The sequence below is a fragment of the Misgurnus anguillicaudatus genome, chromosome 12 (genome assembly GCF_027580225.2).
Source record: "Misgurnus anguillicaudatus chromosome 12, ASM2758022v2, whole genome shotgun sequence".
Taxonomy (NCBI): Eukaryota; Metazoa; Chordata; class Actinopteri; order Cypriniformes; family Cobitidae; genus Misgurnus; species Misgurnus anguillicaudatus.
This window is the reverse complement of record NC_073348.2, coordinates 34,782,237-34,807,566: the sequence shown is the minus strand read 5'-3', so window position 1 is coordinate 34,807,566 and position 25,330 is coordinate 34,782,237. Positions and strand designations below refer to the sequence as shown.

General features: G+C 38.1%; 1 protein-coding gene and 1 long non-coding RNA gene across 2 annotated transcripts in view; one reads left to right on the top strand and one right to left on the bottom strand.

Moving 5' to 3' along the window:
• Positions 1–22,425, bottom strand: part of LOC141369086 (uncharacterized) — a 36,779-nt gene extending 14,354 nt beyond the window's left edge. The window contains exons 1-2 of the long non-coding RNA XR_012372638.1: positions 22,177–22,425; positions 18,121–18,222 (exon numbers count right to left, since the gene is read on the bottom strand). This is a non-coding gene — a long non-coding RNA (uncharacterized lncRNA). The remainder of the gene's footprint in view (positions 1–18,120; positions 18,223–22,176) is intronic.
• On the top strand, positions 1,097–17,935 carry pcp4a (Purkinje cell protein 4a). The gene is made up of 3 exons (XM_055207864.2): positions 1,097–1,245; positions 16,066–16,114; positions 17,141–17,935. Exons 1-3 carry the CDS (start codon positions 1,237–1,239, stop codon positions 17,272–17,274), a joined length of 192 nt encoding a protein of 63 aa, XP_055063839.1. The 5' UTR covers positions 1,097–1,236; the 3' UTR covers positions 17,275–17,935.
• Positions 22,426–25,330: the final 2,905 nt, after the last annotated feature.

The following is a 25,330-nucleotide window of genomic DNA, read 5'->3' as shown; positions in this document are numbered from 1 at the left end:
TGTGTTAGTTTGTGGGTGGCAGCATGCAAACAGGAATTCTCCCAGAAGTGAAGCTCCCATGGTGCAGATGCATCTTTTATACCCCAAACGCTGTTCACGTTCAAGACTGCACAATACATTAATTTCACAAAAGAATCAGAAATAAAGATCAGTCGTTTTCTAGATGTGGTTTGTTTTTATCAGCGTAGGAGAGGTCTTTTGCTGATGAGGCATCTCCCTGCATCTCCTTTAAAGATTGCATTGATCCAAACTATATTTATTGCCAAGAACCACTGCTGCATTGAAGCTGTTGCCTTGGAATCTGAATCCAGCGAATCCCAGGTATATTCTGACTGCACGCAGCGAGATGCCGTGTCTGTATCCAGGTGCCTCTCAGAATGTAGAGGGAACACCTGCCTTAAACCAACCCATTTCTGCTTAAATGCACAGAGGTGCAAACTGAATACTAAATACATTTCGAGAGCTTGTTTGGCCGCTTCTTGATGATGTTTACCAAATCTGCCTTTTTTCTTTGAACAATACAGTATATGTACATTAGCCGTTCAGTGTGAAGGTTGTGTACTCACACCAAGGGCGTATTTGGTTTTCATTATTTACTGTATAAATACTGGGGAGGGGTAATTTCTACAGTATGCCCTCTAGTCTAGACACACATGCATTGAACATATTTTGTTTATACCTGGATAGTATTATCAAGACATGTTAATTTACAAGATATGCAGTGAACATTGTGAATATTTCTGGGTGGATAGACGGTTTGAAAATATTATGACCGATATTCATTGTTAAACATATTTTGTTTATATAGCCTAATAAAAATAGGTGGTATTAATGTGATGGGTTTAATGCAGTACAGATCGTAAACACATTTGTACTAGTTGAATTCAATGCATTCAAAATGTCCTGATACTAAACATACTGTCCTGTACTACACACATCTCTTCCAGTATGACATTTCATTACGCATACTCTGATAATAAAATATTTTCAATACAATCCCAAAGCCTGCAATGGTGCGCTCCGTTATTTATTCAGCAGATTAAACTGGTAGCACAACGGTAGACACCGGCAGCTTTTCATTGGTTTATTGCAAACGTGATGACATGAAAGGGAGTTGGAGCTCCAAGTATAAAACTCCAGCAGGCGCGCAAACCCACGCAGCGCGCGGACTAGAGGACTGCATCACTGCTGCTCTCGTGCCGATTACACGCAACATCATCATCTTCTTCTTCCAACATGAGTGAGGTGAGCACTCTTATTACAGTACCATGATAACCATAGCTCTACTGTAACGCTTGTGAGATGAGGTAACGGGTTTCCCTATAGGTGTAAATTGTTTTTTAGTGAAATGTCGCTGGCAACTGTATATGAACGTTGACAACGCATTAAACTCGCATTGATAGTGCATAGTTAAATCACATTTGTTGAGTTTGAGCGCGTATGCATTTTTAACCGTGTGATATTTGTCCGCGCAGAGCAAAATGTTTAATAAAGCGGAGTATTGAGCGTATTAAAGCAAGCATCGCGTTGTCGCTTTTGCGCGCTCGGGCTGATTGTCGAATCAGCATTAACGCCGCGCTGCTGAATGATGCAACAAATGACAGCTGTCAATCAAGACTCTGACACGAACCTGCAGTAAGATGCTTTATAGTTCTTACTAGTGACACTGACATTTTGTTCATTCGGATTTACTACTGACCATGTTTTATAAATAGACGCGCGTACACAAACCCTTTGTTTTTCTTGCAGTTTGGTGTATAACAAAATTCTGCTTTTACGGCACATTAGTACATTTTTCAAACGTGCATTTTCTCCGCCTAGCTGCATTGTCATTGTGTAGATGTACGAACGTGGTCTCAACTAAAAACTGATTTGAATCTACAAACTCGAACACGCGCTCGCATCTGCCTGGAAGCGCTCGAGATGCCAGAAGCGCGCGCGCTTGTCTTTGATGCTGAGCGCGCGCACGGGCTAAACGCGCGCCGACCCACTGCAGCACTCGATGAGGATCCTCTTGCGGGAACCCAACACGGGGATGTTACATAAATGTTCAGTCTGATCTTCCTAAAAAAATGCATACACAATTGTAATATTTGCCAAGCATGTGCTGCTGCACTGCGCATGATCGGATAAATCTGATGGCATCTTAGCCTATGTATATTAGATATACACAGTGAGCACATGGCAGCTTTGTAATCTAAAAATGCTGGAGAAGCATAGGAAACTCCCAGGTGCTGAGTATGGAGCAGTCCCTGAATTATTAAAGGTCTTCCCTGAACCCGCTCCAACAGTACGGTTCTTTCAAAGAGGAGCAAAATAAGATTCTCAAAAAAAAAAAGGAAGGATTAAAGGTAGACTGCATGTCCTGAAATATATCACCAGAATTCCCAGCTGTCAGGGATGTGGGTGGAAAGGGATAAAGTGCAGGTGGGCACAATCCTCTCTCGATAATAAAAAGATTCTCATTAGATGTACATAAAACTACAGTGCATAAAATTACCTGCCTTTCTGTTTTTAATTAGTGCGTGGTATAAAGAGTGAACATTGAAGTGGGATCCTTAATAAAAATTGTGAACGCACAACAGAACTCTCCAGTTTTAAGTGTCTAAATTACATGTGTCTACAATGTGTACGTTTGGAGTGTAATCTCTTGTTTTAATACAGGTTCTCTAGATTAGGCATTTCAGTTTAGATTAAACAGGGATTAAATAGATTTTGATTAAGAATACATTGCATTGAGTTATCGGACAAAGAGATCAGGATTACAGAGAATCAGTGGTGACCTAAACTCACAGCAGAGGAACAATTACTATTTCTCTGGACCTTTCTATCATTCCCAGAAAAGAAAAAAAAGAAAAAAGTGAAAAGTTGGTTTAACTAAAAAAATTACTTCAATTGGTAACACCTAAAATGTAACTTTTTTCGTCACTTTAGGAGAAAAATATAAGTTTTAATTTTATTTTTTAAAATGATTAAACTTTTCCATTTTTTACAACGTGTAAAATCCAGAAGATCCAGATTTATAGGTCAGGGTAGAGATTGAACTGCACTCCACATGGAGATATTAAGCCGATTTTAATGAATTAGTGCTGTATAGGATTATGTAACGCAGGAGATATTTGCATCTGGACCATAATGTTTAGACATCTGTCATTAATCTACAAAAATGCAATGTAATTTCATAATTACAATGTAAAATGATTATGATGAGAATAACATTTCTAATGAACAAAGACTAATGCAACAGTGAAAAGCTAATGATGCTTATAGACAATTATGGGTAGTGCAAGCCTGTCTTCTCATAATGCAGCTAATATATGATACTATTAAAGTTACATTTACATTGGACTGTTTACACAACACCTCTTCAACTAAAAACTGAAAAGTTATATTTGTTTTGGCCATTTTTTACACTACAGTGACATTTTTGGGAAATGCAAACTTTCGCAAGTGCAAGTTTTTGAAAAACGTATTAACATCTTTGTATGAACAACAAAAATGTGAATTTTTGAAAATGGTGATGTCATGCGGATGCATGATCGTGCGACATTGCCAAATTCTGGCCTGGTCCACATAATACAGCTTTTAGTTGGGAATGCTTTAACAAGTGTTTAAAAACGTAAAGCAGAATTTTTGTATGTTATTCAACGTACCCTGAGTCACTGTATTCCCTGCAAACCTTTACATTTTAAATCTTAGTTTTTAAAATATTAAAATGTTATATACAAATGGTTGTCCAAACATCAGTGTACAAAACTTTTGTTTGAATTTCATCAAGTGGAAAGGCATACTATATAGATACAATCTATTTAATATCATGACACAGTCTGAAGCCTAAATGGTGCTCTGCTTTGTGGTTATAAAGAGAACCTAAATTGAGCAGCTCCATGTGCTATGAACTTGACGGAGATCAAAAGCAACTTTTGGCCCTCGGGATGCAAACACTGGATGTAATCAAGCCTGACAATTGATTTTTATCCATTATGGCCCAGCGCTTCTGCATCTTCCACGTGGATAAAGAGGAAATGTGCGCGTTTGGGAAACCAGACTGCATGCAGACCAGGCTCATAAACAACAGGGTCTAGGGCACGCAATTTCTTTCCTTCTGCCTGCCCCGTTTATATCTTCATATCGCTCTCGCCGCATTAAACATCCGACAGCGTGGCACTAGATCATGGATCCTGCATTGCGAGGGGCAGATTTATTGTTTATTTCCTTGGTCAGTTGCCCTCAGTGGACTCGAGCGCAAAATCGCAGGAGTCTCCTGCAACTCAGCACTCCGCCGTATCCCTGATGTCTCAGCAATGTGTACACAGTATTGAACCGCCTGTCAGATCCTGAAGCCATTACGGGCAGAAAGGGATTTGCACCGGTCTCTCCTCGGAACAGGCTGGATTTTGAAGGCTTCACTATTGATTCATGGAAAGTGGCGGGGCTGAAGAAAGCAGAGCTAGAGAGGGATGGTTGGCTGACTACATCCATCTCAACCTTTTGATCCCCAATTGGAAGATTAAAGGAGTCTATAGTGAATTACACCCACTGTTGGAGAACACTACTGAGCAAATTTGACAGATCAGCAATTCTTAGACGCAGTTCTTGAGGAAACCAAAGATTAATTATTTAGTTAAGGAATATGAGGAATATTGAGGTTAAATACAGTAAACATGACTTTACAACTGTAAAACTTGATAGTTAAAGTGTCGACTTTATATAAACATAAATTCACAAACATAGACACACAAGTGCCTAAACACTTGTAAAAGTGTAATGCGCAAAAACATATGAAACATAGTACAGTGGCTTTAGAGGCCATCACGCCTTAATCACACCCATGACGGGGTGTAAATTTCTCTCAACGCCTTTGCAATGTACAATATATTGTTAGGTGTGACCCATTCCGTTTCAAACTCTGTGAAATAGTCCTTATATATTTAAGCCCACTTTTTAATGTCACATGCAAAACCTGCATCCACTCTGTGATGATTTATGTCTGCTGTTTATTACAGTCATGTTTGTGATTCATCCTGCTTTCAAACCATAATCATTCTGACAACACACACAGATTCCACTCGGATCGTCAGTAATCCCCTTAAACTGCCAGAAAGAGTCTCGACTCCAGCTCACTGCCCAACCTCAGCAGCTGAGCCGTAATCTCTGCAGCCGCTCCGAAAGGGAAATTTTACTGAACGGGATAGAGAAAGGAAAGAATGAGGTGGCAGCGGCATATAGAGCAATTGGAGGATAAGACGGAAAGTGGAGATAATACAGAGCATTAAAAAGTCCATGAGGAAGATTTTACCAAACACCTCTCCTTCTGTGGAACTCAACAAATAATATAAAGCAAAACGTTCATTGTATTGAAACTGACACGAGGAAAACGTCAGAATTACAGAATGTGTTCCACAGAAGGTTGAAAATAGGTTGAAACAAGGTTGAAACTACTGCCCAACCTCAGCAGCTGAGCGGTAATCTCAGCAGCCGCTCCGAAAGGGAAATGTGACTGAACGGGATAGAGAAAGGAAAGAATGAAAAAGCGACAGCGACAGCGACAGCATATAGAGCAATAGGAGGTTAAGATGGAAAGTGGAGATAATACAGAGCATTAAAAAGTCCATGAGGAAGATTTTACTAACCACCTTTCCTTCTGTGGAACTCAACAAATAAAATTAAGCAAAACGTTCATTGAATTGAAAATGACACGAGGAAAATGTCAGAATTACAGAATGTGTTCCACAGAAGGTTGAAAATAGGTTGAAACAAGGTTGAAACTACTGCCCAACCTCAGCAGCTGAGCAGCAATCTCTGCAGCCGCTACGAAAGGGAAATGTGACTGAACGGGATAGAGAAAGGAAAGAATGAAAAAGCGACAGCGACAGCATATAGAGCAATAGGAGGTTAAGACGGAAAGCGGAGATAATACAGAGCATTAAAAAGTCCATGATGAAGATTTTACCAAACACCTTTCCTTCTGTGAACTCAACAAATAATATTAAGCGAAACGTTCATTGTATTGAAAATGACACAAGGAAAACATCAGAATTACAGAATGTGTTCCACATAAGGTTGTAAATAGGTTGAAACGGGGTTGAAATTACATAGATTTGGCGATTAAATGATAATGAATTATGCTATTAGCCGACATTTCATTTTTTAAACTGGTTCTCTGAGACAATACGGTCTTGCTCCCCGAACAAGTGTGCCATCCAGATCTCTGCTCAAAGGGAAGCCAGTGGGCTCCTCTGATGCAGGAAAACTAAGGCGCATGGTGGGACGTGCCGGCATGCGGGCTGCTGCCATCATTAATGTCACTAAATATTTGATGAGGAGTGCATGCGCCCCCTCATTAGTCTTGCTTGGATTATCTCAGCGGGAAAAATAGATTCCATTGCTACTAAAGGACAGGCTAGTGGATGGATACATCTAAAACGACTTGTCCTGTCATTTGCTCATGTACTGTACATAAATACAGCAGGTGGCCAATATAGAACAAATTAAAATAGCTGTCAATCATTTGCAATCTTTACAAACATGTGTGATTAGCTTTGCAACTATGTTTTATTTCACTTTTCATCCTCCGTTGTTATATCCCTCTTTTCTTCCGCTGTAATGTTTATTCATTAGGCTTGTGAAACAATAACAATGATGTGCAGCTTTCTGGAACAGTGTTTTCTCTGCACTGGGGACATCCTTGCAGATGATATTGTACTATAAATCACACAATTCTTCTTCACTGCGCAGAATATTATTTTAGCTTTGTCATTAATGGAACACAGCCAAATAAGAGTCAAATAGCTTTTTCACAACAGGCTAAACCTTATAAGAATAAGGAATGATGCATTATGTTTCCACTTCGGCACGGCACGATTACAAACTGTTCTTGGCCCAGAATTCTCAGCAAAGTTGTCTAAAGCCATCGTTCCACTTTACACGACATTAGGACATGACTGTCGGAGTTCGCCCCCTAGTGGCAGTCGTAATGAAATTTCAATTTAATCCTAAATCTGTGGGAGAGAAGCTCGTTGCAGCGCAAGACCCATAGTGGAATACATTAATCAATGCAAATGACAGAAACAATAAACAGCTATGCATATCTAACAAAGACCGCCAGTATTTTTGGAGAGAACATATTGGAGATTAAAGAGCCCCTATTTTCCATTTTATGATTTTCCATTTCTTTTGGTGTGTAAATGTGTGTTAGTACATGTGACGGTACATTTACACTTAACGCTTGACTGAAGGCTTGTCTGGAGCTTGGCCAACAGCCAATCACAGTGGCCGCAACACATGCTCCGGTCTTCCATAAACGTAATTGGCTGGCTCAGCCTAGGTTATTTGCATAAGGCGATCTGATTAGCTGACGCACGCATTGCCGCTTGAAAAGTTGAGAAATGTTCTACTTCTGCCGTGAGCAACGGCAGGAACGCCGACGCCGCAGATCCACAATTCAGTTCGGCAACGCATAACGTCACCCATTAAAAGTGAATGGAATGCGTTAATGGATACGCCCCGTGTGAATCTACCGTTAATGATCTTCAAAGTTACAAATGCCAAAGTCTACGAAGACGCGAGTTATCGTCTTCAACTGAAATCTCTCTTCTTGGACTATAATGAAAGCAAGGATTGTAGGCAACAGTTTACTTCCGCAGCCAGTTGACGAGGACACAATGCACATTATCATAATTGTTCCCACAGCAAGTAGCTTATGTTTTCATAATTAAAGAATTTGCTACTGACTTTTCAAACCATGATTCAAACACAAGTTTTAAGCAGTGTACAGTAGCGCTTGTTGTTTGCCGTTTCTACGATCACAAATGCAGACATGGTTTTATTTTTTTTTTGTATCGTTATCTGTTATGTCTTACCCGAGCCATTTTTTTGTGGTAGTAAAGAAGATAATATCTCCTGTTGGGAGCCGATCTTCCGAATATTGTAAGGAGCGTCACATTTCCGTCACTCGCTTGAGGTATTCGGCCAATCACAACGCACTTAATAGCTGGCCAATCGGAGCATACCAACGATGAGCTGTGTAGAAATCAACACGTTTCAGAAAGGCGGGACACAGGAGAGCATCAATAATGTACGTTTTTTTGAACATCAAACCACACATAATCGAACGCAATTTATTACACCAAATAAACAAAATAACGTTCTTTTTAGCAAAGTAACAGGTCCTCTTAAAAAATAATAACGCATTAATATTAAATTAATAATTTATTACTTAGTAATCACTAATTTTTTAAAAGATTCAAGTGTTACTGATAAAGTAAACCAAAAATGAATCACATATTGTGTAAGTGTATAAATAAGTATAAATAAGTGATCATCCTTTATAACGCGTTTACTATTTACATCTAATACTGTCTGTAAACTCTGCCAAACGACTGACGCATTTTCAAAAGTTGATATTATCAGCCCAACAGTGGAAAATGAAACCATATCTGCACTGGCTTGGTCAGATCGGCATGATTCGGAACGGTTACACAACAATAATGGTTTGGTACGGCAATGAAAAACACTTAAACTCTTAAGCTTGTGAAAAAACAACTCACCCTTTGATTAGTTTAAGGCACTGATCCAACAGGATGCAGGTGTCTAGTTAATGAAATTAGTAGTGTTTGCTCAGACAAGCATCATTATTACATTTGCTTATGGTTAGGGTGGAGGCTCTTTGATACACATAACATTAGACTACACAACTACACTTTACTTACAATCACCAAGATCTACCATTATTAAAAAAACAGATCCTACAAGAAAATCAACATCTGCAAAAACCTATACAATACTACAATTTCAATCGTATAGTCAAATGAATATTTACTTATAATAGGATTTCAAATTAGAGTTTAAATTTATGGATATTTTTTGATTGAACCCAGTGGACTGTGACACGTTTCTGGGCCATAAATATCTTGCGCTCCAATCCAACAGCGAGATCTGCTGGGAGATATTCATTTGTGAAATCGTCCGCCTGTGGTTTCACACTTTTACCAGTTTTGTATTTACGTCCTGCAGTGTTGTCGGGTGGCGAAGCGCTCAAATAGAAGCCGCTCTCTTCCAGCCTGTTTCCTACATGGAGCCGAGCATCTGTTAGACTTCAGATATGACGCATTGAATCAGAGTTTTTATTTTTTTCTCTCTTTAGCCGTCTGTGGCCTAGTTGTGTGTTTCTCCCTTAAATTCTTAATAGATGTTGAGAGCAGCATGCCACCCGTTCTGCGATCTTGAGCTGCCAATAGAAACAAAAATAGCTCTCCAAATGGCTTCGAATAAAAAAGATGGTATATGTGATAGGAATTTAAAAGCTGTGTAACATTGCATTGCTGCTTTCTCGCCGCGTCTGCAAGCTAATCGTTGGACACGTTTCATTTGCATTTTAATAGATCAAATCTTTCAGCTGGATGATTCGTGCTCGCTATTGGTTTGAAAAGCTCTCGATAAAAAGTGTTTCGGAGTTGCTTTCGGAAACCATGAGAAAGTCCATAAATCACCTTCGAGGAGGAAGTTGTCAGCGCTCGGTTCAATGCTTATCTGTAAATGGGGTTTAAATCGCATTCATAATAATTAGTGAATCCAGCTGTCACAGGCAATAGAAAGAAATGAGGTTGTTCATTAGACTTTCAACAGTTAGGAGCAGGATGTTGCTGTGGTATCGGGTGGCAGTGCCAAGCGTTTCTCTGAAGGGCACTGAAGTGCTGAGCTTTGGGCATCTTTGAGGCATCAAGTTAAATTCTCTGGACTGTGCCGCAAAGCCGAAGTCTGCAGTGCGCTTGCTGGATTGAACAAGTTCAGCATGCGCTGTGACACCTAAGTCAGGGTTTATGCAAGACTTGCACTTGCAACTGCTGATGACTTCCCCGACGTGCCCACTGGCCTGGAAGAAATCTGCCTGATACCACTCAAAACTTGGGAGGACTGCCAGGTTGGACGAGTGCGTCTCTAAAATTTAGAGAATGTGGGCTGTTGAGGAGAGTACCAATGCATCAAAACTAACAAAAGATTACTGGTAGCCTATGCATTACTGTAAATATTATTATATGGTTAATTTGCATATCCAAGAGGCATTCTTGGTACAGTGGACCTGCGTTCAAATCATTTTTATTTATTTTATCTATTTTTTTTATTTTATCTATTTTTTGCTTTTATATGCATATGTATTAGAGATGCAACAATATATCAGCAAATAATCGGTATTGGTTGATAAAGGAAAAAATGTCAATTATCGGCTATTGACTGACACAGCCGATAGTCATAGCCGATACATCCTGTCAATCAAAAGAGAACAGCAAAATGCAATCAATTGAAACTCTAGATCTATCTATCTATCCATCCATCCGCATACTGATAAAATGTAAAGCTTGTAATGCACCGCAAGCGCCTTCCAAATACGGAATGTTTTGTGTCCCAGCGCTTCTTTCAACAGACACAAAAACGGCTTTTTACACCGACTAAAAATGTTATGTGTTGTACATATGGGTTTCATTGCCAATCTTGCATCACTACAGCTAATGAAGATTATGATTGTGATTATCGTTTTCATCACGGTTCATTATGAACACCCACAATTTGAGTGAGACATATGGTGGGGGAGAGAGACTAAGAGAACAATAAGGAGTAAAAATCTCTGCAAACCACTCGTCCGTCCCAAATGTAGGCAATGTTTAGACATTAACATTGTTATCTACTATCAATCTCTATTTAACATTATTCTTGGCTTCCTACTTTTATTGTGATAAACAAAATTATCATTCACTTTTAGTATTGTTGGACAGTAGACAGTAATTGTGGTTTGGACCCGGGCCCACTGGACCAAGGATGCATCTTGGACATCTAAATGTACTTTTTATTAAAGCACACTATAATATCCTAAAGTGATTTTAAATGGATGTTTGGGCTGTGCTTGCATAAAAATGAAAACCTGTTTAGTACACATAGCGTTTAAAAAAATACTACACACTACACATATGACCTTTAGTTTCCTAACATTATCCTTTGAGGACACAAGAACAGAGCTCTATATGGTCAGCTGGAGATATTAAGTAGTAATCCACATCCAGCTTGGAATGGAAGGCAGCATTATTGCTGGTGAATTCACGGTTGACTGGATGAAAGGTCGTTTTCCTTCACTTGCTGCCACTTTCTGCTGATCAGGTCTTTCCTGAAGAATTACGACCTCATCTGCAACTTACTGCAGACCCCTGACCATCCGAGCAGAACTGTCTTGCTATCAGATTGAGCTAAACACAGCAATCTTCTGATCGTTCTGTTTCGTAATTTAGCTGTTGTGTTCACGAGTCCAGAAACGTAATCTGCGCTATTGCAGATGCGAATGCTTGGCTGACGCAATCCAAGCGTGCGGCTCCATTGTAAATACTTCAGGCGTTATTATGGGGTAGTAGTAACAAACGTCAGTACACAAAGGAGTGTTATAATTATCTACAAACACCTCCGCCATTCATACAAGATGTGTTGACGGCCAAAACGATGAGTTAACTTGCTGAACAGGATTGCCTTCAAAATAAACTCGCCTTGACATCTACATTTATGTATTTATGTATACCCACAACGCTATGGTCTACCAGCTAAGCTAAATGAACTCAAAGTTGAACTGAAAGAGAAAACAATGTACAAGAACACAGCAACAAACCTACATATTTTATGCATTTGCATTACTGTGGCTAAGGATGGTTTGGCTCTTAAAGACCTAAAATGTTTAGCTCTCTAGAAAGACACTTTTAATCTGATAAACTAAATTAACTCAAATAAATCTATATGAAAACACACAGCTCTTCATTTTCAGCCGTGCTGCACGATTGACTGACAGTTCACTTCAATTAATGAGTTTGTTTGTGGCTCCCTGGAGCCCAATGTAATAATCCAAGTTTAATGGCATTAGCTTTGAGGCTCTGTGGTTTGAGACTGTCAGGACAGAGAGATGTAACAGCGCTGGTATTGATGCTGCCGGATGCTATGCCTCACATAAACAGGATTAGAGACAGGAAAGTGTCCCTCTGCAGATTCAGATTCACCTCACTGCACCTCATTGTGTTAAAATCGTGCTATAGGTTACATGTTTCATAAATTTGAGGCCATGATATATCTACTACTACAGTTGAAGTAGAAGAACGAACTTCCCTTAAAGGACACTCCACTTTTTTGAAAATAAATTCCCCTAGATTTAAACATTTGATTTTTACCAGTTGGAATCCATTCAGTCGATCTCCGGGTCTGGCGGTACCAATTTTAGCATAGCTTAGCATAATCCATTGAATCTGATTAGACCATTAGCATCATGCTCAAAATTAACCAAAGAGTTTTGATATTTTTCCTATTTAAACTTGACTCTTCTGTAGTTACATTGTGTACTAAGACCATCAGAAAGGCAGATATTCTAGGCAGATATGGCTAGGAACTATACTCTCATTCTGGTGTAATAATCAAGGACTTTGCTGTCGTGCCATGGCTGCAGTAGGCGCAATGATATTACGCAGCACTCGAAAATAGTCCCCTGCTATTGAAGGGGACTATTTTTGGGCACTGCATAATATCATTGCGCCTGCTGCTTAATTTTCCATCTGTCTTAGCACACAATGCAACCACAGAAGAGTCCAATTTTAAATAGGAAAAATATTGAAACTCTTTGATTATTTTTTAGCGCAATGCTAATGGTCTAATCAGATTCAATAGATTATGCTAAGCAATGCTAAAAGTGGTACCACCAGACCTGGAGATCAGCTGAATGGATTCCAAAACGGTAAAAAACAAATGTTTAACTCTAGGGCAGCTGACAAAATGAGCCTATTTTCAAAAAAAGGGGAGCGTCCCTTTAAGGATGGAAAGAAGTTCTCTGTTGCCCCTTTTCCACCAAGGCAGTTTGAGAGCTGGTTCAGATCTTTCTTTTTCGACACCCAAAGCACCGGCTCTGAACCAAGAAAAGTGTTTTTTAAGTAGCACCAAAACATTGCCGATTGTTTCAGGGACTCGGGGTGGGGTTACTGTGACACAATACTAGAAGGATAGCTACATGCTAAGGCTAATGATAAAATATACTTACCGTTATTCTTAATTGCAACCTCCGTTTATATAAATTACATTGAGCTGCACGTACACGTTCGATTTGCCGCATTTGGATGACAATGTAGGTACGTAATGCCATGACCATTAACTCTTTCACCGCCAGCGTTTTTAAAAAAAGTTGCCAGCGCCAGCGTTTTTCATGATTTTCACCAAAGTTCAATGCCTTCCAGAAAATGTTCTTCTTTAAATATATAAACATACAATATACCAAATGAAAGAACAGACCCTCTGCTTTCAAACAAAAAAAACGTTTCATCCTACCTTTAGTGGTTCTTTTGTAATCAGCTTTTGAATATGGGTAGGTTTCTGCAAAAACACCACATTTTGAGCAAAAAGCTGAGATAATTCCAATTTTGTGACAGACTTTTCATAGAGTTCCCATTCAGAGCGATCTTTAAAACAGACACGGACATGCATAGGGCAGTGCTTCTCAATTATTTTCTGTCACGCCCCCCCCCCCCCCCCCCCCATAGGAAGAGGTAAACATTTTGCGCCCCCCCCCAACTCTCCGCCGCAACTGTAAATAGTATAATTTGTCTATAAAATTACACATCTGCAAAACATTGTATCCTTATTAACATTGAGAAAACACAAAAAGAAAACACAAAAAAAGAAATATCGATCAACTTACAACAAAGAATAACTTTGTTAACATTGTTTTTTAGTCTGTAACAGAAAAGACTTAAAATGCATCAATTTGCCTGAAATAAAAAAATCAATCCTTATTTAAAGTATAATATTTTTTGACCATTTGATACTGAAAAATTTAATTAAATATAATCAATAAAAAATAATAAAAAACACAAGCGGCATATCAGTATGATTTGGGTGTAATATCTTTACAAATCACTTCCTGAAAAAGTATTTTCCCTGGGGTCTCTTGCGCCCCCCCTGGTGTCGCTTCGAGCCCCCCCTGGGGGTCCCGCCCCACTATTTGAGAAGCACTGCCATAGGGCAATACTTCCGGGTTTAAAAAGTTGCGGAAGGGCGCCACCTGGTGGATAATAAAATCTGATCATTGGCGGGGAAGCGTTTTCTCTTAATTGACGAGATATCTCGTCAATGGCGGTGAAAGAGTTAATAATAATGCAACATCCGCCATTGTTGGTGGTACGTTTGGCAATGCCGTGTTAACGTTGCCAAAACTAAAATGTTCTTTTTTTTTTCCAAAAAAGGTTCTTATAAAGATTATAAAAAGACATGGTTCTTTAAACAACCTTTGACTGAATGGTTTTTCTACATTCTTAAAAATAAAGGTGCTTAAAATGTTCTTCACAGCGATGCCATAGAAGAATCATTTTAGAAGAACCATTTGTTTCTTACCTTTGTATAATCTGAAGAACCTTTTAAGATGGTGAATAAACGGTCTGAAGGGGATTGCATATCGAGACAGAAGCGCAGTAAGTGTACGTATACTCATTTTATACACATTAATTTTAAAGACGCGGGTTGACATGCTGCGTCTCCCCTTGAGACATGAGTGATCGTACAGATGCGGATACAGCTGTACGAACTGTGCCAACGTTAGTTTGTTCTTCTACTTTTTCAGAAGTATATCGGGGGCTTCATTGAAACACTAGTGTACTTCTGAAAGTTAATAAAAACTTGAAGCAAACATAAATATTAAACATTTATTTTAAACATACCAACAAAATATGACTTATGCACTTACGGACTCAAAAGTTTTGTCTAATGAAATGGTCTATAGAATAAAAATGCCCTTTTTTATACCACCTGTCCTGAAAACAGCAAGTAGCAAAGCATGGTTCATAACTGTGACGTATACTAAAGCCTGCTGGCAAATAAATAATTAAAAAGGTTTTAAAAAGCTTTTTTATATGTCTAACTTATGCCTGGAGTATACTTTGTTTATACGTGTACATGAACGTTCGAATGCACAGCCTTGCAAAGCATAGTTTATTTGACTCGTACTGTACACAGATGTTCGACGCATGCACATTGCACACAAAAATCTGGCAGTCCACGTGAAGTGCCCGCTTACTATTCTAATGACGAAATTTCCATTCACATGCATTATACACTGACCCTCCCGTACATGCAAAAACGGGACTAACCTATAAGGCTTTAGCTCTCTGTTTCAATAAGGAAATGTGTCAATGCAAAAGAGAAAAACTGTGTGTCAAGCCATTTAATGCGCCATTTAGATTCAGAGGCTTTGGTTTTTATTTCCATTTCATTTCTCAACCTTTTATCATTTAATGTGACAGTAAGTGTTCTGTGGGTTCAACGCTTTGTGACATTCGAATGACTGTAATTTATGCAACAGCGCCCTTCCACACGACAGCCAGAAACTATATGGCGTGCAATCCAGTGGGATGATTTCTGCGCGTCGACTTCTTAATGCAAAGCAATAACCGCGCGGTCTGCGTCAAAAGCTTTGGCAACTCCAGCAACGTGAAGTGCTCGCAAATTTCCCCTGCCAAACATTCTCATGCAAATTTCACAGGTTTATCAGAGTCTGTAAGACAAAGATAGAAGTGAACACGAGAGGATTGATTGAGGTAGACGGAGAAAGAAAGGAGAGGAAGAGAGGGGGACTAATATGATTAAATTGTGTCTCTGTGTGTAGAATAATCCTCATGCATATAATGACACGCTTTTCACTGTAACCAGATCCATGCCGAGTGCCATCAGGAAAAAACAAAACTAACACACACACACACACACACACACACACACACACACACACACACACACACACACACACACACACACACACACACACAAAGCAAGAATGATGAAAAACGCTTTAGCGTCAACGCATCAAAGCTCGTCCCAAGTGTTTAAAGTTCATTGTATTCATCGAGTTAATAAGTCAGGATATGAAGCGCTTAATTCCGATGATCTCATAACACACCAGAGGAATCTGGGATTGTAAATGTTTCATAATTTGTGGATGTAGTATTATTTTTGAATTGATAAAAATCTTGCACATATATCTAAGTTTCATCTTTTGTTTGTTAACAGAGACAAGAATCTGGATCAACTGGAAACATCAAACCATCAAGCGGACAAGGTACAAATCATTACTTTACGCTTCAATTATTGTAGATAAAATCATACAATTCTCCTGAAATTACCAAAGTATGTCAAACTTGGCACTATACTGGTGATTTCTCTTGAAATATGTGATACAGCGCTTGCACCACTTGCGACACCAAAAAAAGTTACAAAATATGATGTGGCTATCCCCTTGAAATCTTCCTGTGACGTTTATTCTGCATGTTTTTCTTTCTCTTTGCACGGCATAAGTCATATTTTATCCAATACTGAAATAAAATGTTTTTTGTTAGAAGGTAAGTGACAAAATTGAATTTAGAAAATCATATAAGTCTAAAAAAAGACGTGAAGGTAAGTAAATGATTACAAAATTAACCTAAATGGGTCATATAATGCGATTCATGTTTTCCTCACTTTGGAGTGTTTAAGTCTGTTTGCGCACATAGAAGATCTGTAAAGTCGCAAAGATTAAAAATTAAAGTGAAGGCTCATCCACGCCTTCCTAAAATGCCTCATTTAAACACGCCCCCATATATCTAAGTCACTGTATGGGAATATTACACTGCCCAAATGTGTGCACAAAAAATAAAGGCATAACTTTTATTCTCGCTGTAGTATTGTTGCCGCCGCCATGTCGAGAGACACTGTGTTTTGGTAAAGGGCGTAACATTTCAGTTACGCACTTGAGGTATCGGGCCAATCGGGGCACGCTGGGCTTTTTCAAAATGATAAAGTGCTTTGTAAAAATCAATGCATTGCAGAAAGGCCGGGGATAGAAGACCAACAATAATGCATGATATGTGAAAAATAATGTGTTCTTTGGACATTAAACCACATAAATGCATTGCATTACACTACAATTTTTTTTCTTTTTAGCAACGTCATATAACCCCTTTACTATATTTTGACCAAACATCGGTTTAATGTACAACTTAGTTTTTGCTGTTGACCAACCAAAGAAAAGTAGAAGAAAGCCTACGCTATGTCTGAACTACTATAAAAAAATATATTGATTCATTGCATAATATGATCTTTCCACCAGATCCACCCAAGAAGGACGTCCCTGCAGAAGACATTGACATCGACATGGAAGCCCCCGAGACGGAGAAGGCTGCCTGCGCCATCCAATCGCAGTTCAGAAAGTTTCAGAAGAAGAAGCAGGCGGTGAAATCATAATCACGACCGTGCAGGGCGGCCCTGGGCCAACATGGGCCCAACATCACCATTAGGGCAGGGAGATGCATGTCAAATAAACTGCACTGTTCTTGGGCAGGGGTCTTGGTTAGGGGCGGGGGGTGGCGGATAACAGGTGAACTGGGAATTTGCCTTTTATCTGTCGGGAATAAAATGTGATCTTTGGTGATTTGGCTCCCTTAGTTAGTACATAGATTTTTCGATACAATACTCTTTCCTTTTCAAATGATTTTTGTTGTTATTTTTTGATACAGATGTAACAATTATCCCAGTAACAATGAAGTGTTTGAAAACATCCATCTGAAAGCTTTAATCACTCCTGTGATTCTACTTCAAGTGTTTAATAGCAAAAAAATGGAGGTGCTTAAAGTTCATTGCAAATGCGAAAGAATGTTGCTCAAGGAAAACATCCAGTATGTCGTGTGAAACTCAGATAAAGATCATTAAGATTCAAACAGATATATTTTACCTCTGTTGCATTCCTGTATAGACTAAATGATATTGTGTTTGTGTTTTATCATTATCATTTTCCCCAAGTCTATGTTTTTGTCAGCAAAGTGTGTATTGTAATATTCCTGACACCAAACAGCCAGAAAAAGTAACTATATGTAAACCTAATAAATATTGGGATGATCTACACAAATGCTGTCTTTAATATCATTTTTCTTGGACACTTTGTGTGTCCCAAATCTGCAAAATGCATTAAAACACGGTCATATTCGTAACACTAAAAGCAATATGCATTGTAGCCAATAAATTACTAAAATGTGTTCACTTATTATTTGTGATGCTATGGTACCTTCTGAAGCCAATTTGCTTTGAATGTACCTTTATTCAAGGTGTTCTCAATGATGAGTTGGGTTGTAGGGAAGCTGGATTCAGTTTCCCTGGAATTGCATTGATCTCCGGATCCTGTCTTCGTGTATTGATCTGTAAATGTGAATGAATTATCAATGAATGTTAATTCATTAAAGTAATGAATGAAAAGTATTAGAAGACAGAAGCTAATCTCATCAACCATCACAACACCCTCATATCCTAATGTTAATCCAGTAAACAGCAGACACTGAGCTTTGTGAGAAATGTGTAGGTTGTTTTAATGAAAAATGCTTAGGGGAAAAAAAAAACGTGTCTAATTACTGGAGTTCTTCTGTTCGGTACCGCATGCTGTGGTCTGACAGGTTCATTAGGTCTCAGTGGGGTAGGGGAATTCAAAAGAAGCTGATGTACCCAGTATAGAAAAGAAAACACTTTGGGATTCATACTGATCCAAAAGCTAAAGCTTGCAGAGACAAATGTGGAAATAAAAAAGCTACTGCGTTGCTCACCACTCCAGCTGTTAAACTGTAAATTCACACTCGGAATATAATGTCAGACTCAGAGCTGTCATGCAGGCTTAAAATATGGACCATAGATTGTAGATTAGAGAGCCATATGCAAGCCCTGAGCACTATATTACAATCGTACTTCCTAAAATTGCAAAGTCCCAATTCGCCCACATATACTATGCCCTGAACATATGTACGGTTGTTTGCAATCATTGAGTGTGCAGCAAAAGTGTATGCAAGCCTTAGGACATACAAATGCGAAACGAGACTGCTGTTGTCTAGACACACACTGTTTTAATATTGGTGCGTCTTAATTCGCCTACATATATACTATGTCCTAAAAGAATTCACTGGCCAAATATATATAAAAGTGTATACTGGGACATACAAACGTGAAATGTCAGTGAACATTGCCTAGGCGCACACTGTGATCAAAATACAAGACTTTCAGCTTTTCTTCTTTCATTATTTAATGTTTCCCACATATCTTAATTTATAAAATCAGTAAAGCATAAATTCTTGTATTCATTAATTCAGTATTGCACTACTAAAATCATTACTTTTGTGATGAAATGTAAGCAATTTAATCAGTTAGTGTGCTTTGGATTTTCACAGAAAGCAGTAGTAGACCATCTGGGTACTTTAAAGGGATAATTCACTCAAAAATGAAAATTCTGTCATTATTTACTCACTTTCATGTTGTTACAAACCTGTATCAATCTCTTTGTTCTGATTAAGACTTTGAACCGGTTCATGGAACGAAAACCAGAAACTTTTGATGTTTTGCAAGGAACAGTAACGAAACAAGAAACTTTCAAAAAATATATGTTCCGGAACAGAATCGATTATTTAAAATAATGGTAACCGTTTAATACCATTATTTTTTTTCATTCTTTGACAAGATTTCTGTGCAATATGACTCTGTGAAGGTCACTTCCGGTCGTCGTTGACTCATCTGAGAAATGAGAAGCTTGCCACCAGCAAGTAGCCTACTCAAGCCCAATTCTCTAATACTCAATCATAAGAGGTACAGTAAATATTGTAGGCTACCAAGTATCTCAAGATTCTTGTTTTTTAAATACTAATTAGTGGTGTAAGGGATCGCAGTTGATCCGTGATCCGTACAGATTGAAAATTGAAATAGGGTGAAAGTTGATCATTTGCACGTGTTTCAAAGACTTGCAAATGTTAACACTTAAGTGATTTTAAACAATTTAACCGCAAAAGGCGCTAAAGTGAGCAATTTTCTGTACGCACAGACGCACATGCGTTGAATGTGTCCAGTCCAACTCCAATCAAACTTGATTATCTCTATGCCCTTCAAAGATCAGGGCCCGGTTGCATAAAGCACCTTAAGTTTTTCCCTTAAGTATGACACTTAAGGGGTAAATTCCCCTTAACTACGGTAAGATAATAATTTAAGGATGTTGCATATAACTCCATAAACGGTTTTCTTTGGTAAAGGTAATCGTTAAGTGTTTCATGACAGCAACCCAGGTTTGTTGTTATAAAGTACTACTGTTGCCATGGAGACGCAACAGAAAAAACGTAAGGGTTTTTTCTGCAACACCCTTGAGTTTAAGGGAAACATAAGGGTGAACTTAAGGGAAAATTACACTTAAGGTGCTTTATGCAACCGGGCCCTGAACTCTTGATGTGTAAATTTGAGAGAGAGTTGCACTACTGTGTCTCATACAGTAGTCTATTAAAATACATCTGGGAATAAAGCAATGAAAAACAACGTAATTTTCACTTAATATTATGCTGCATCTTCTTCCCGAAGCGCTGTTTGGAATTTGTCCTCTGTCTGTGTGTGTGCGCGTGTTTAAGTGCACTCAAAAGTGCATACACGGGAGAGATGCGTTTCAAAAAGCAAACAAGCAATCTTTCTGTTCTTGACAGGACACATACAAACAAAATTATCTCGAAATACCACAGTAATTTTTTTTCTAATAAAAACATTTGTTTAAGTTGTTTGCCAATAAACGACATGCAGAAATTGTCCTTGTCTTAATTCATGTATAATGCTGAAACAAATGTACGCATGTCAGAATTACAGTTATGCCGCTTACATAATATAGCCTTTTTTAATGTTTGATGACAAGACAGATATTCTTTTTTTCTTACTATGGAAGTAAATGGGGCTCATGTTCGATTTGGCTTCAAAAATTTGTGGTCAACAGAACAAAGAAATTTACACAGGTTTGTAACAACATACGAGTGAGTAAATGATGACAGAATTTTCATTTTTGAGTTAACTATCCCTTTACAGATACACATTTGACCATTATGATTTATAGCATGCTAATTTAAATGTCAAATACTACTTAGGACAGAAAGTATGCGAATAAGGACGCATGGCAATTCAACAACATGGGCTTAGTATATGCATTTTCTGTATGCATGAAATTTCCACCCTATATAAAAATAGGCAATATACAGTTTTAGTAGTAGCCAATACACAATTCTAAACATAGCCTTACAATGATCACATTGCTTAAAAGTTTATTTTTTACGATAAATTTAAATGCATAACAAACAACTGATTTTACCTCTGTTTTTACATCCAATGTGACAAGTAACACATGCATTGTTGTATGTTGCATGGTTGCATACTGCACATTTTGCCAGTGTAGCAGGTTATCAATTTAATGCTTACAGAACACGTGCATACTTAAAGAATAGTAGTGTGGAAGTATGTTATTCTGAACACAGACATGGACAGGTACCTATACTGTATATAGTATAAGTCAACCTCTCTTGATTTCTTTATTGGTAAATGCAATGAGAGTTGAGTTGCTGACAGCAGCATGTTTGTTAGGAGCATCGGGATCCAGCAGGCTGCTGCTGCATTATTTATGACAGCGCTTAATAACAGCTGAGCAGGGACAGTCTATAAATATGTGCCAACGACGCTTAATTTGTCGTGCACTTCAGACGAAGATGGAGAATATAGTTGTCACAGTGACTAACGTCTTCGCCCATTACCCACCGGGCTGACATAGCACCATAAAACCCCTTCCTGTCTAAGTGCTCAGGAAAGATCCGCATAAAGCCGCTGAATCAATAGAGCAATTTAAGAGTCACTCACTGGATTATAATAATATGCGAGGTACTGTGATCTAGTGGGGTACAGCACACCAAAAATAGCAACAGAACTGATAAAAACGGGATTCTCGGGAATAAATGAAACGAAATAATTCCCTTGCAGCAATTCACCATGGTAACAAGGTTATCGCCAATATCACTGCAGGACCTGTTACTACAATAACACGTATGTTAACCTGATCTTTACCACAGGCACAGTCAGAAATAATTAAGATCGCAAAATATTACAAACTGGGAATCACCACTTTTTGAAAGAGAATATTTATTTCGAGTTCACAGTAGCACCAATAACTGTACGGCATCTCTTGGCAGGTTGCCATGGTTACATCTCTGTATAACGAGTGTAAACCGCGGTGTTTCAAATAACTCACAAAAGTGTTTATAATAACGTTTATCTCACAATTAACTTAAGCAGATTTTAGTAAACATTTAGTCAGCTTTTACTCACCCTCATGACGCTGTGGACCTCAACAGGTGATTTTAGTCAAATGCATGGGACGGTGGCCGTCAAGAGTAAAAATTGACAACATTTGACCGTAAGTAGACCGTTAGGACAAAACGAAACGGAATAAAATATGATAGAAGTCTCCCTTTGGGTAAACTATGTCTTTATTTTAGTTGTGTCCATTATAATTTTTTCAGCTTTTGTTTAGCTTTTTGCTCATTTTGTAGTCCTCACCATAAGTGAAGAAAATCCGCAAAGAATGCGTGACGTAATTTCCTGCTGACCCCGCCCAATGTACAGGTTCAGAAATCGTGCACTAACAGTAGGTACTAAATTTACTTAATTAAACAAGTATTTATTTCTTGACCATAAACAAATAGTTTCATATAGTATTTTAGTATTATATAATTATGATAAAACATTAGTATATATATACATACTATTTATTTAGGTTTACATAACAACAATTGGTTTTAAAGGGGACATACAATGAAAATCTGACTTTTTCATATTTAAGTTCTATAAAAGTGCTTCTAACAACCTAAAAATGTGAAAAAGATAAACCCAGTTACTTAGTTTTGGTAAACCAATAGGTCATTGAAATTTGGCTCCCCTTGTGATTTATGTAATCTGGGGACACCATAGATTTATTTTACATCTTAAACAAGTCTTGTGAAATGTCCCTTTTAAAACAAATATAATTTAACCATAAGGAATACATTTGAAGAGTTTGGTTCCAAAACGCAATAAATCCATTTTGACAAATTTTGGTAAAAACGTGTTTTCTATACCAAGAAAGTGACAAGATGAAAACAACTATTTTCTGTTACAAACTTTCACATAGCATCTTTAGGTTATAAAAACATAAAAAATTCAAATCCATAAGTTGATTTTCAAAGATTTATTATAAAAACGGATAATTTTTTCCACAAAATGCAATAAATCCATGACAAGTTTTTATTCAAAATGCTATAAATCTATTGAATCAATAGCCTATATAAATGTGCATTCATCTTTGCCATGTTATATTCATTTAGTTGACTAGTTGTACACACTAATTAAAAATATAAACATTAATGTCATTAATCAAAACACTTACTTTGTCATATTAAGATCACTGTCATTGCGGTTACTTGACGTCCTCGCTTAATGTCTTTCACAGAGATCAGCTGTAAAATGTTTTTGGTCCTGCTCGATTTTCGTTGACTTTGAGTAAAATTATGGAAAGTTTTTCATAAGATCCTCTGGGGTCAATGTGTTAGCATGAGAAGCTTGCTGTCGGGAGAACAAGCACCCGTCTCCTGAGTGCCTCTCAGGGAAAATATTAGATGCTGATGGCTTACGTTTCTTTCCCATCACAGAAAACCATCACAGGTTTAGCGATGCAATTAAAGTATTATTTTGTTTTGTTTGTTGATCACGAAGTACAAAGTAGATGAGGAAAACTAGGACTCCGTGGACTCAGCGCGTCCGCCATTGTTTGTTTACATTGCGTGACTGGTGGGCTGTAATATCAGAAATGGATTTATTGCGTTCTGTAAAAAAGGAGCAGTGGCGTTTATCGCATTTTGGGAAAAAAGGGAGAAAAGATGACAGAATAACACGGCGGATATTGGATTTTGCGTAAAATTAAGAATTTACTTTTAACTACTGACCTGATATAATACTGATTTTGGCAGTAACTCATTTTTTTCAAAAATGGCGTTTATCGCGTTTTGGAACCAAACTCTTCATTTCTTGGTACATATATCACTTACACTTAAAGCACAACTTCGGTATTTTAGTCTTAAAGCCCTGTTTTCAGATTGTTTATGATGAAATAGAACGGTTTTGACTGAAATTTGGACATGTGATGCTGACCCGAGAATTTTGGGGTGCTTGTTGTATCAGCCCCCACCTCTACAATGGTTGCATAGGTGCACTGGAACAATCCTTCTTAAAATGCATTAAACTATTGTTTACAAAGACGTGAAACTCACCGAGTGGCCAGGGGTGTCCACTGACATGCTCACACAAAAATTGCTGCAAAAGATGCTTTCCAACAGGTTTTATCGTAGTTTTTGTCCAACTCCATTGACTTGTATTAGATATGCTGTGAGGTACGGTATACTCCGCGCCGGGAACTTTGTTTGTATTCTTGCAATTGGCAAAGGCGGATTATCGCCACCAACTGGGCTGGAGTGTCTATTATTCAAGCTCTTAACGGAAGAATATACGGGTGTAAGACGTTTGGAAAAATAGGTCCACAAGTTTACAACGAATGGTAAAATACCTGTTGGAAAGCATCTTTTGCAGCGATTTTTGTGTGAGCATATCATTGAACACCCCTGACCACTCGGTGAGTTTCACATCTTTGTAAATGAAAGTTTAATGCATTTTAGGAAGGATTGTTCCAGTGCACCTATGCAGCCATTGTGAGGGTGGGGGCTGATAAAACAGAAACCGAAAATTCTCGGGCCAGCATCATATGTCCAAATTTCAGTCAAAACCGTTCCATCATAAACAATCTAATAACAGGGCTTTAAGTGTAAAATACCAAACTTGTCCTTTAAAAGGAATAGTTCACCCAAAAATCAAAAGTCGTTAGTAACTTACCCACATGTTTTTCTAAACCTGCATGAGTTTCTTTATTCTGTTGAAAACAAAAGAAGATATTTTGATAAATGATGGTAAGCACACAGATGATGGTATAAACTGTATTTGTTTTCCCTACTATAGAAGTCAATGGGTACGTCACTGTGTGCCCATCACTTATCAAAATATCTTTTAACCAGGTTTATAATAACAACATGAGGATGAGTAAATGATCACAGCATTTCCATTTCCAAAGAAAGAGTCACCTGGCTATTCAGGTTATTTACTTTTTGAATTTGGTGGCTTCTCAGCTCCCACAGTCTCATAGGATAGTGTTCATCCTTTACATATTGCAAAATTAGGTATTTCTCACATAGGCCGCCTAATGTATTTTGAATATTGAGGTTTTGAACATTCTGCATAGTGATTTTTGCACACTAGCGGATATAGTATGAAAGTATGTGATTTTGGATGCGTTTCATTTATAAAACTTAATGAATGCCTCTTGTATCTAGAAAAGGAGTGTTTCTTGGTCCCACAGAGTCAGGAGTGAGTCACAATCTCAATTTGGGTATCAAGTTCT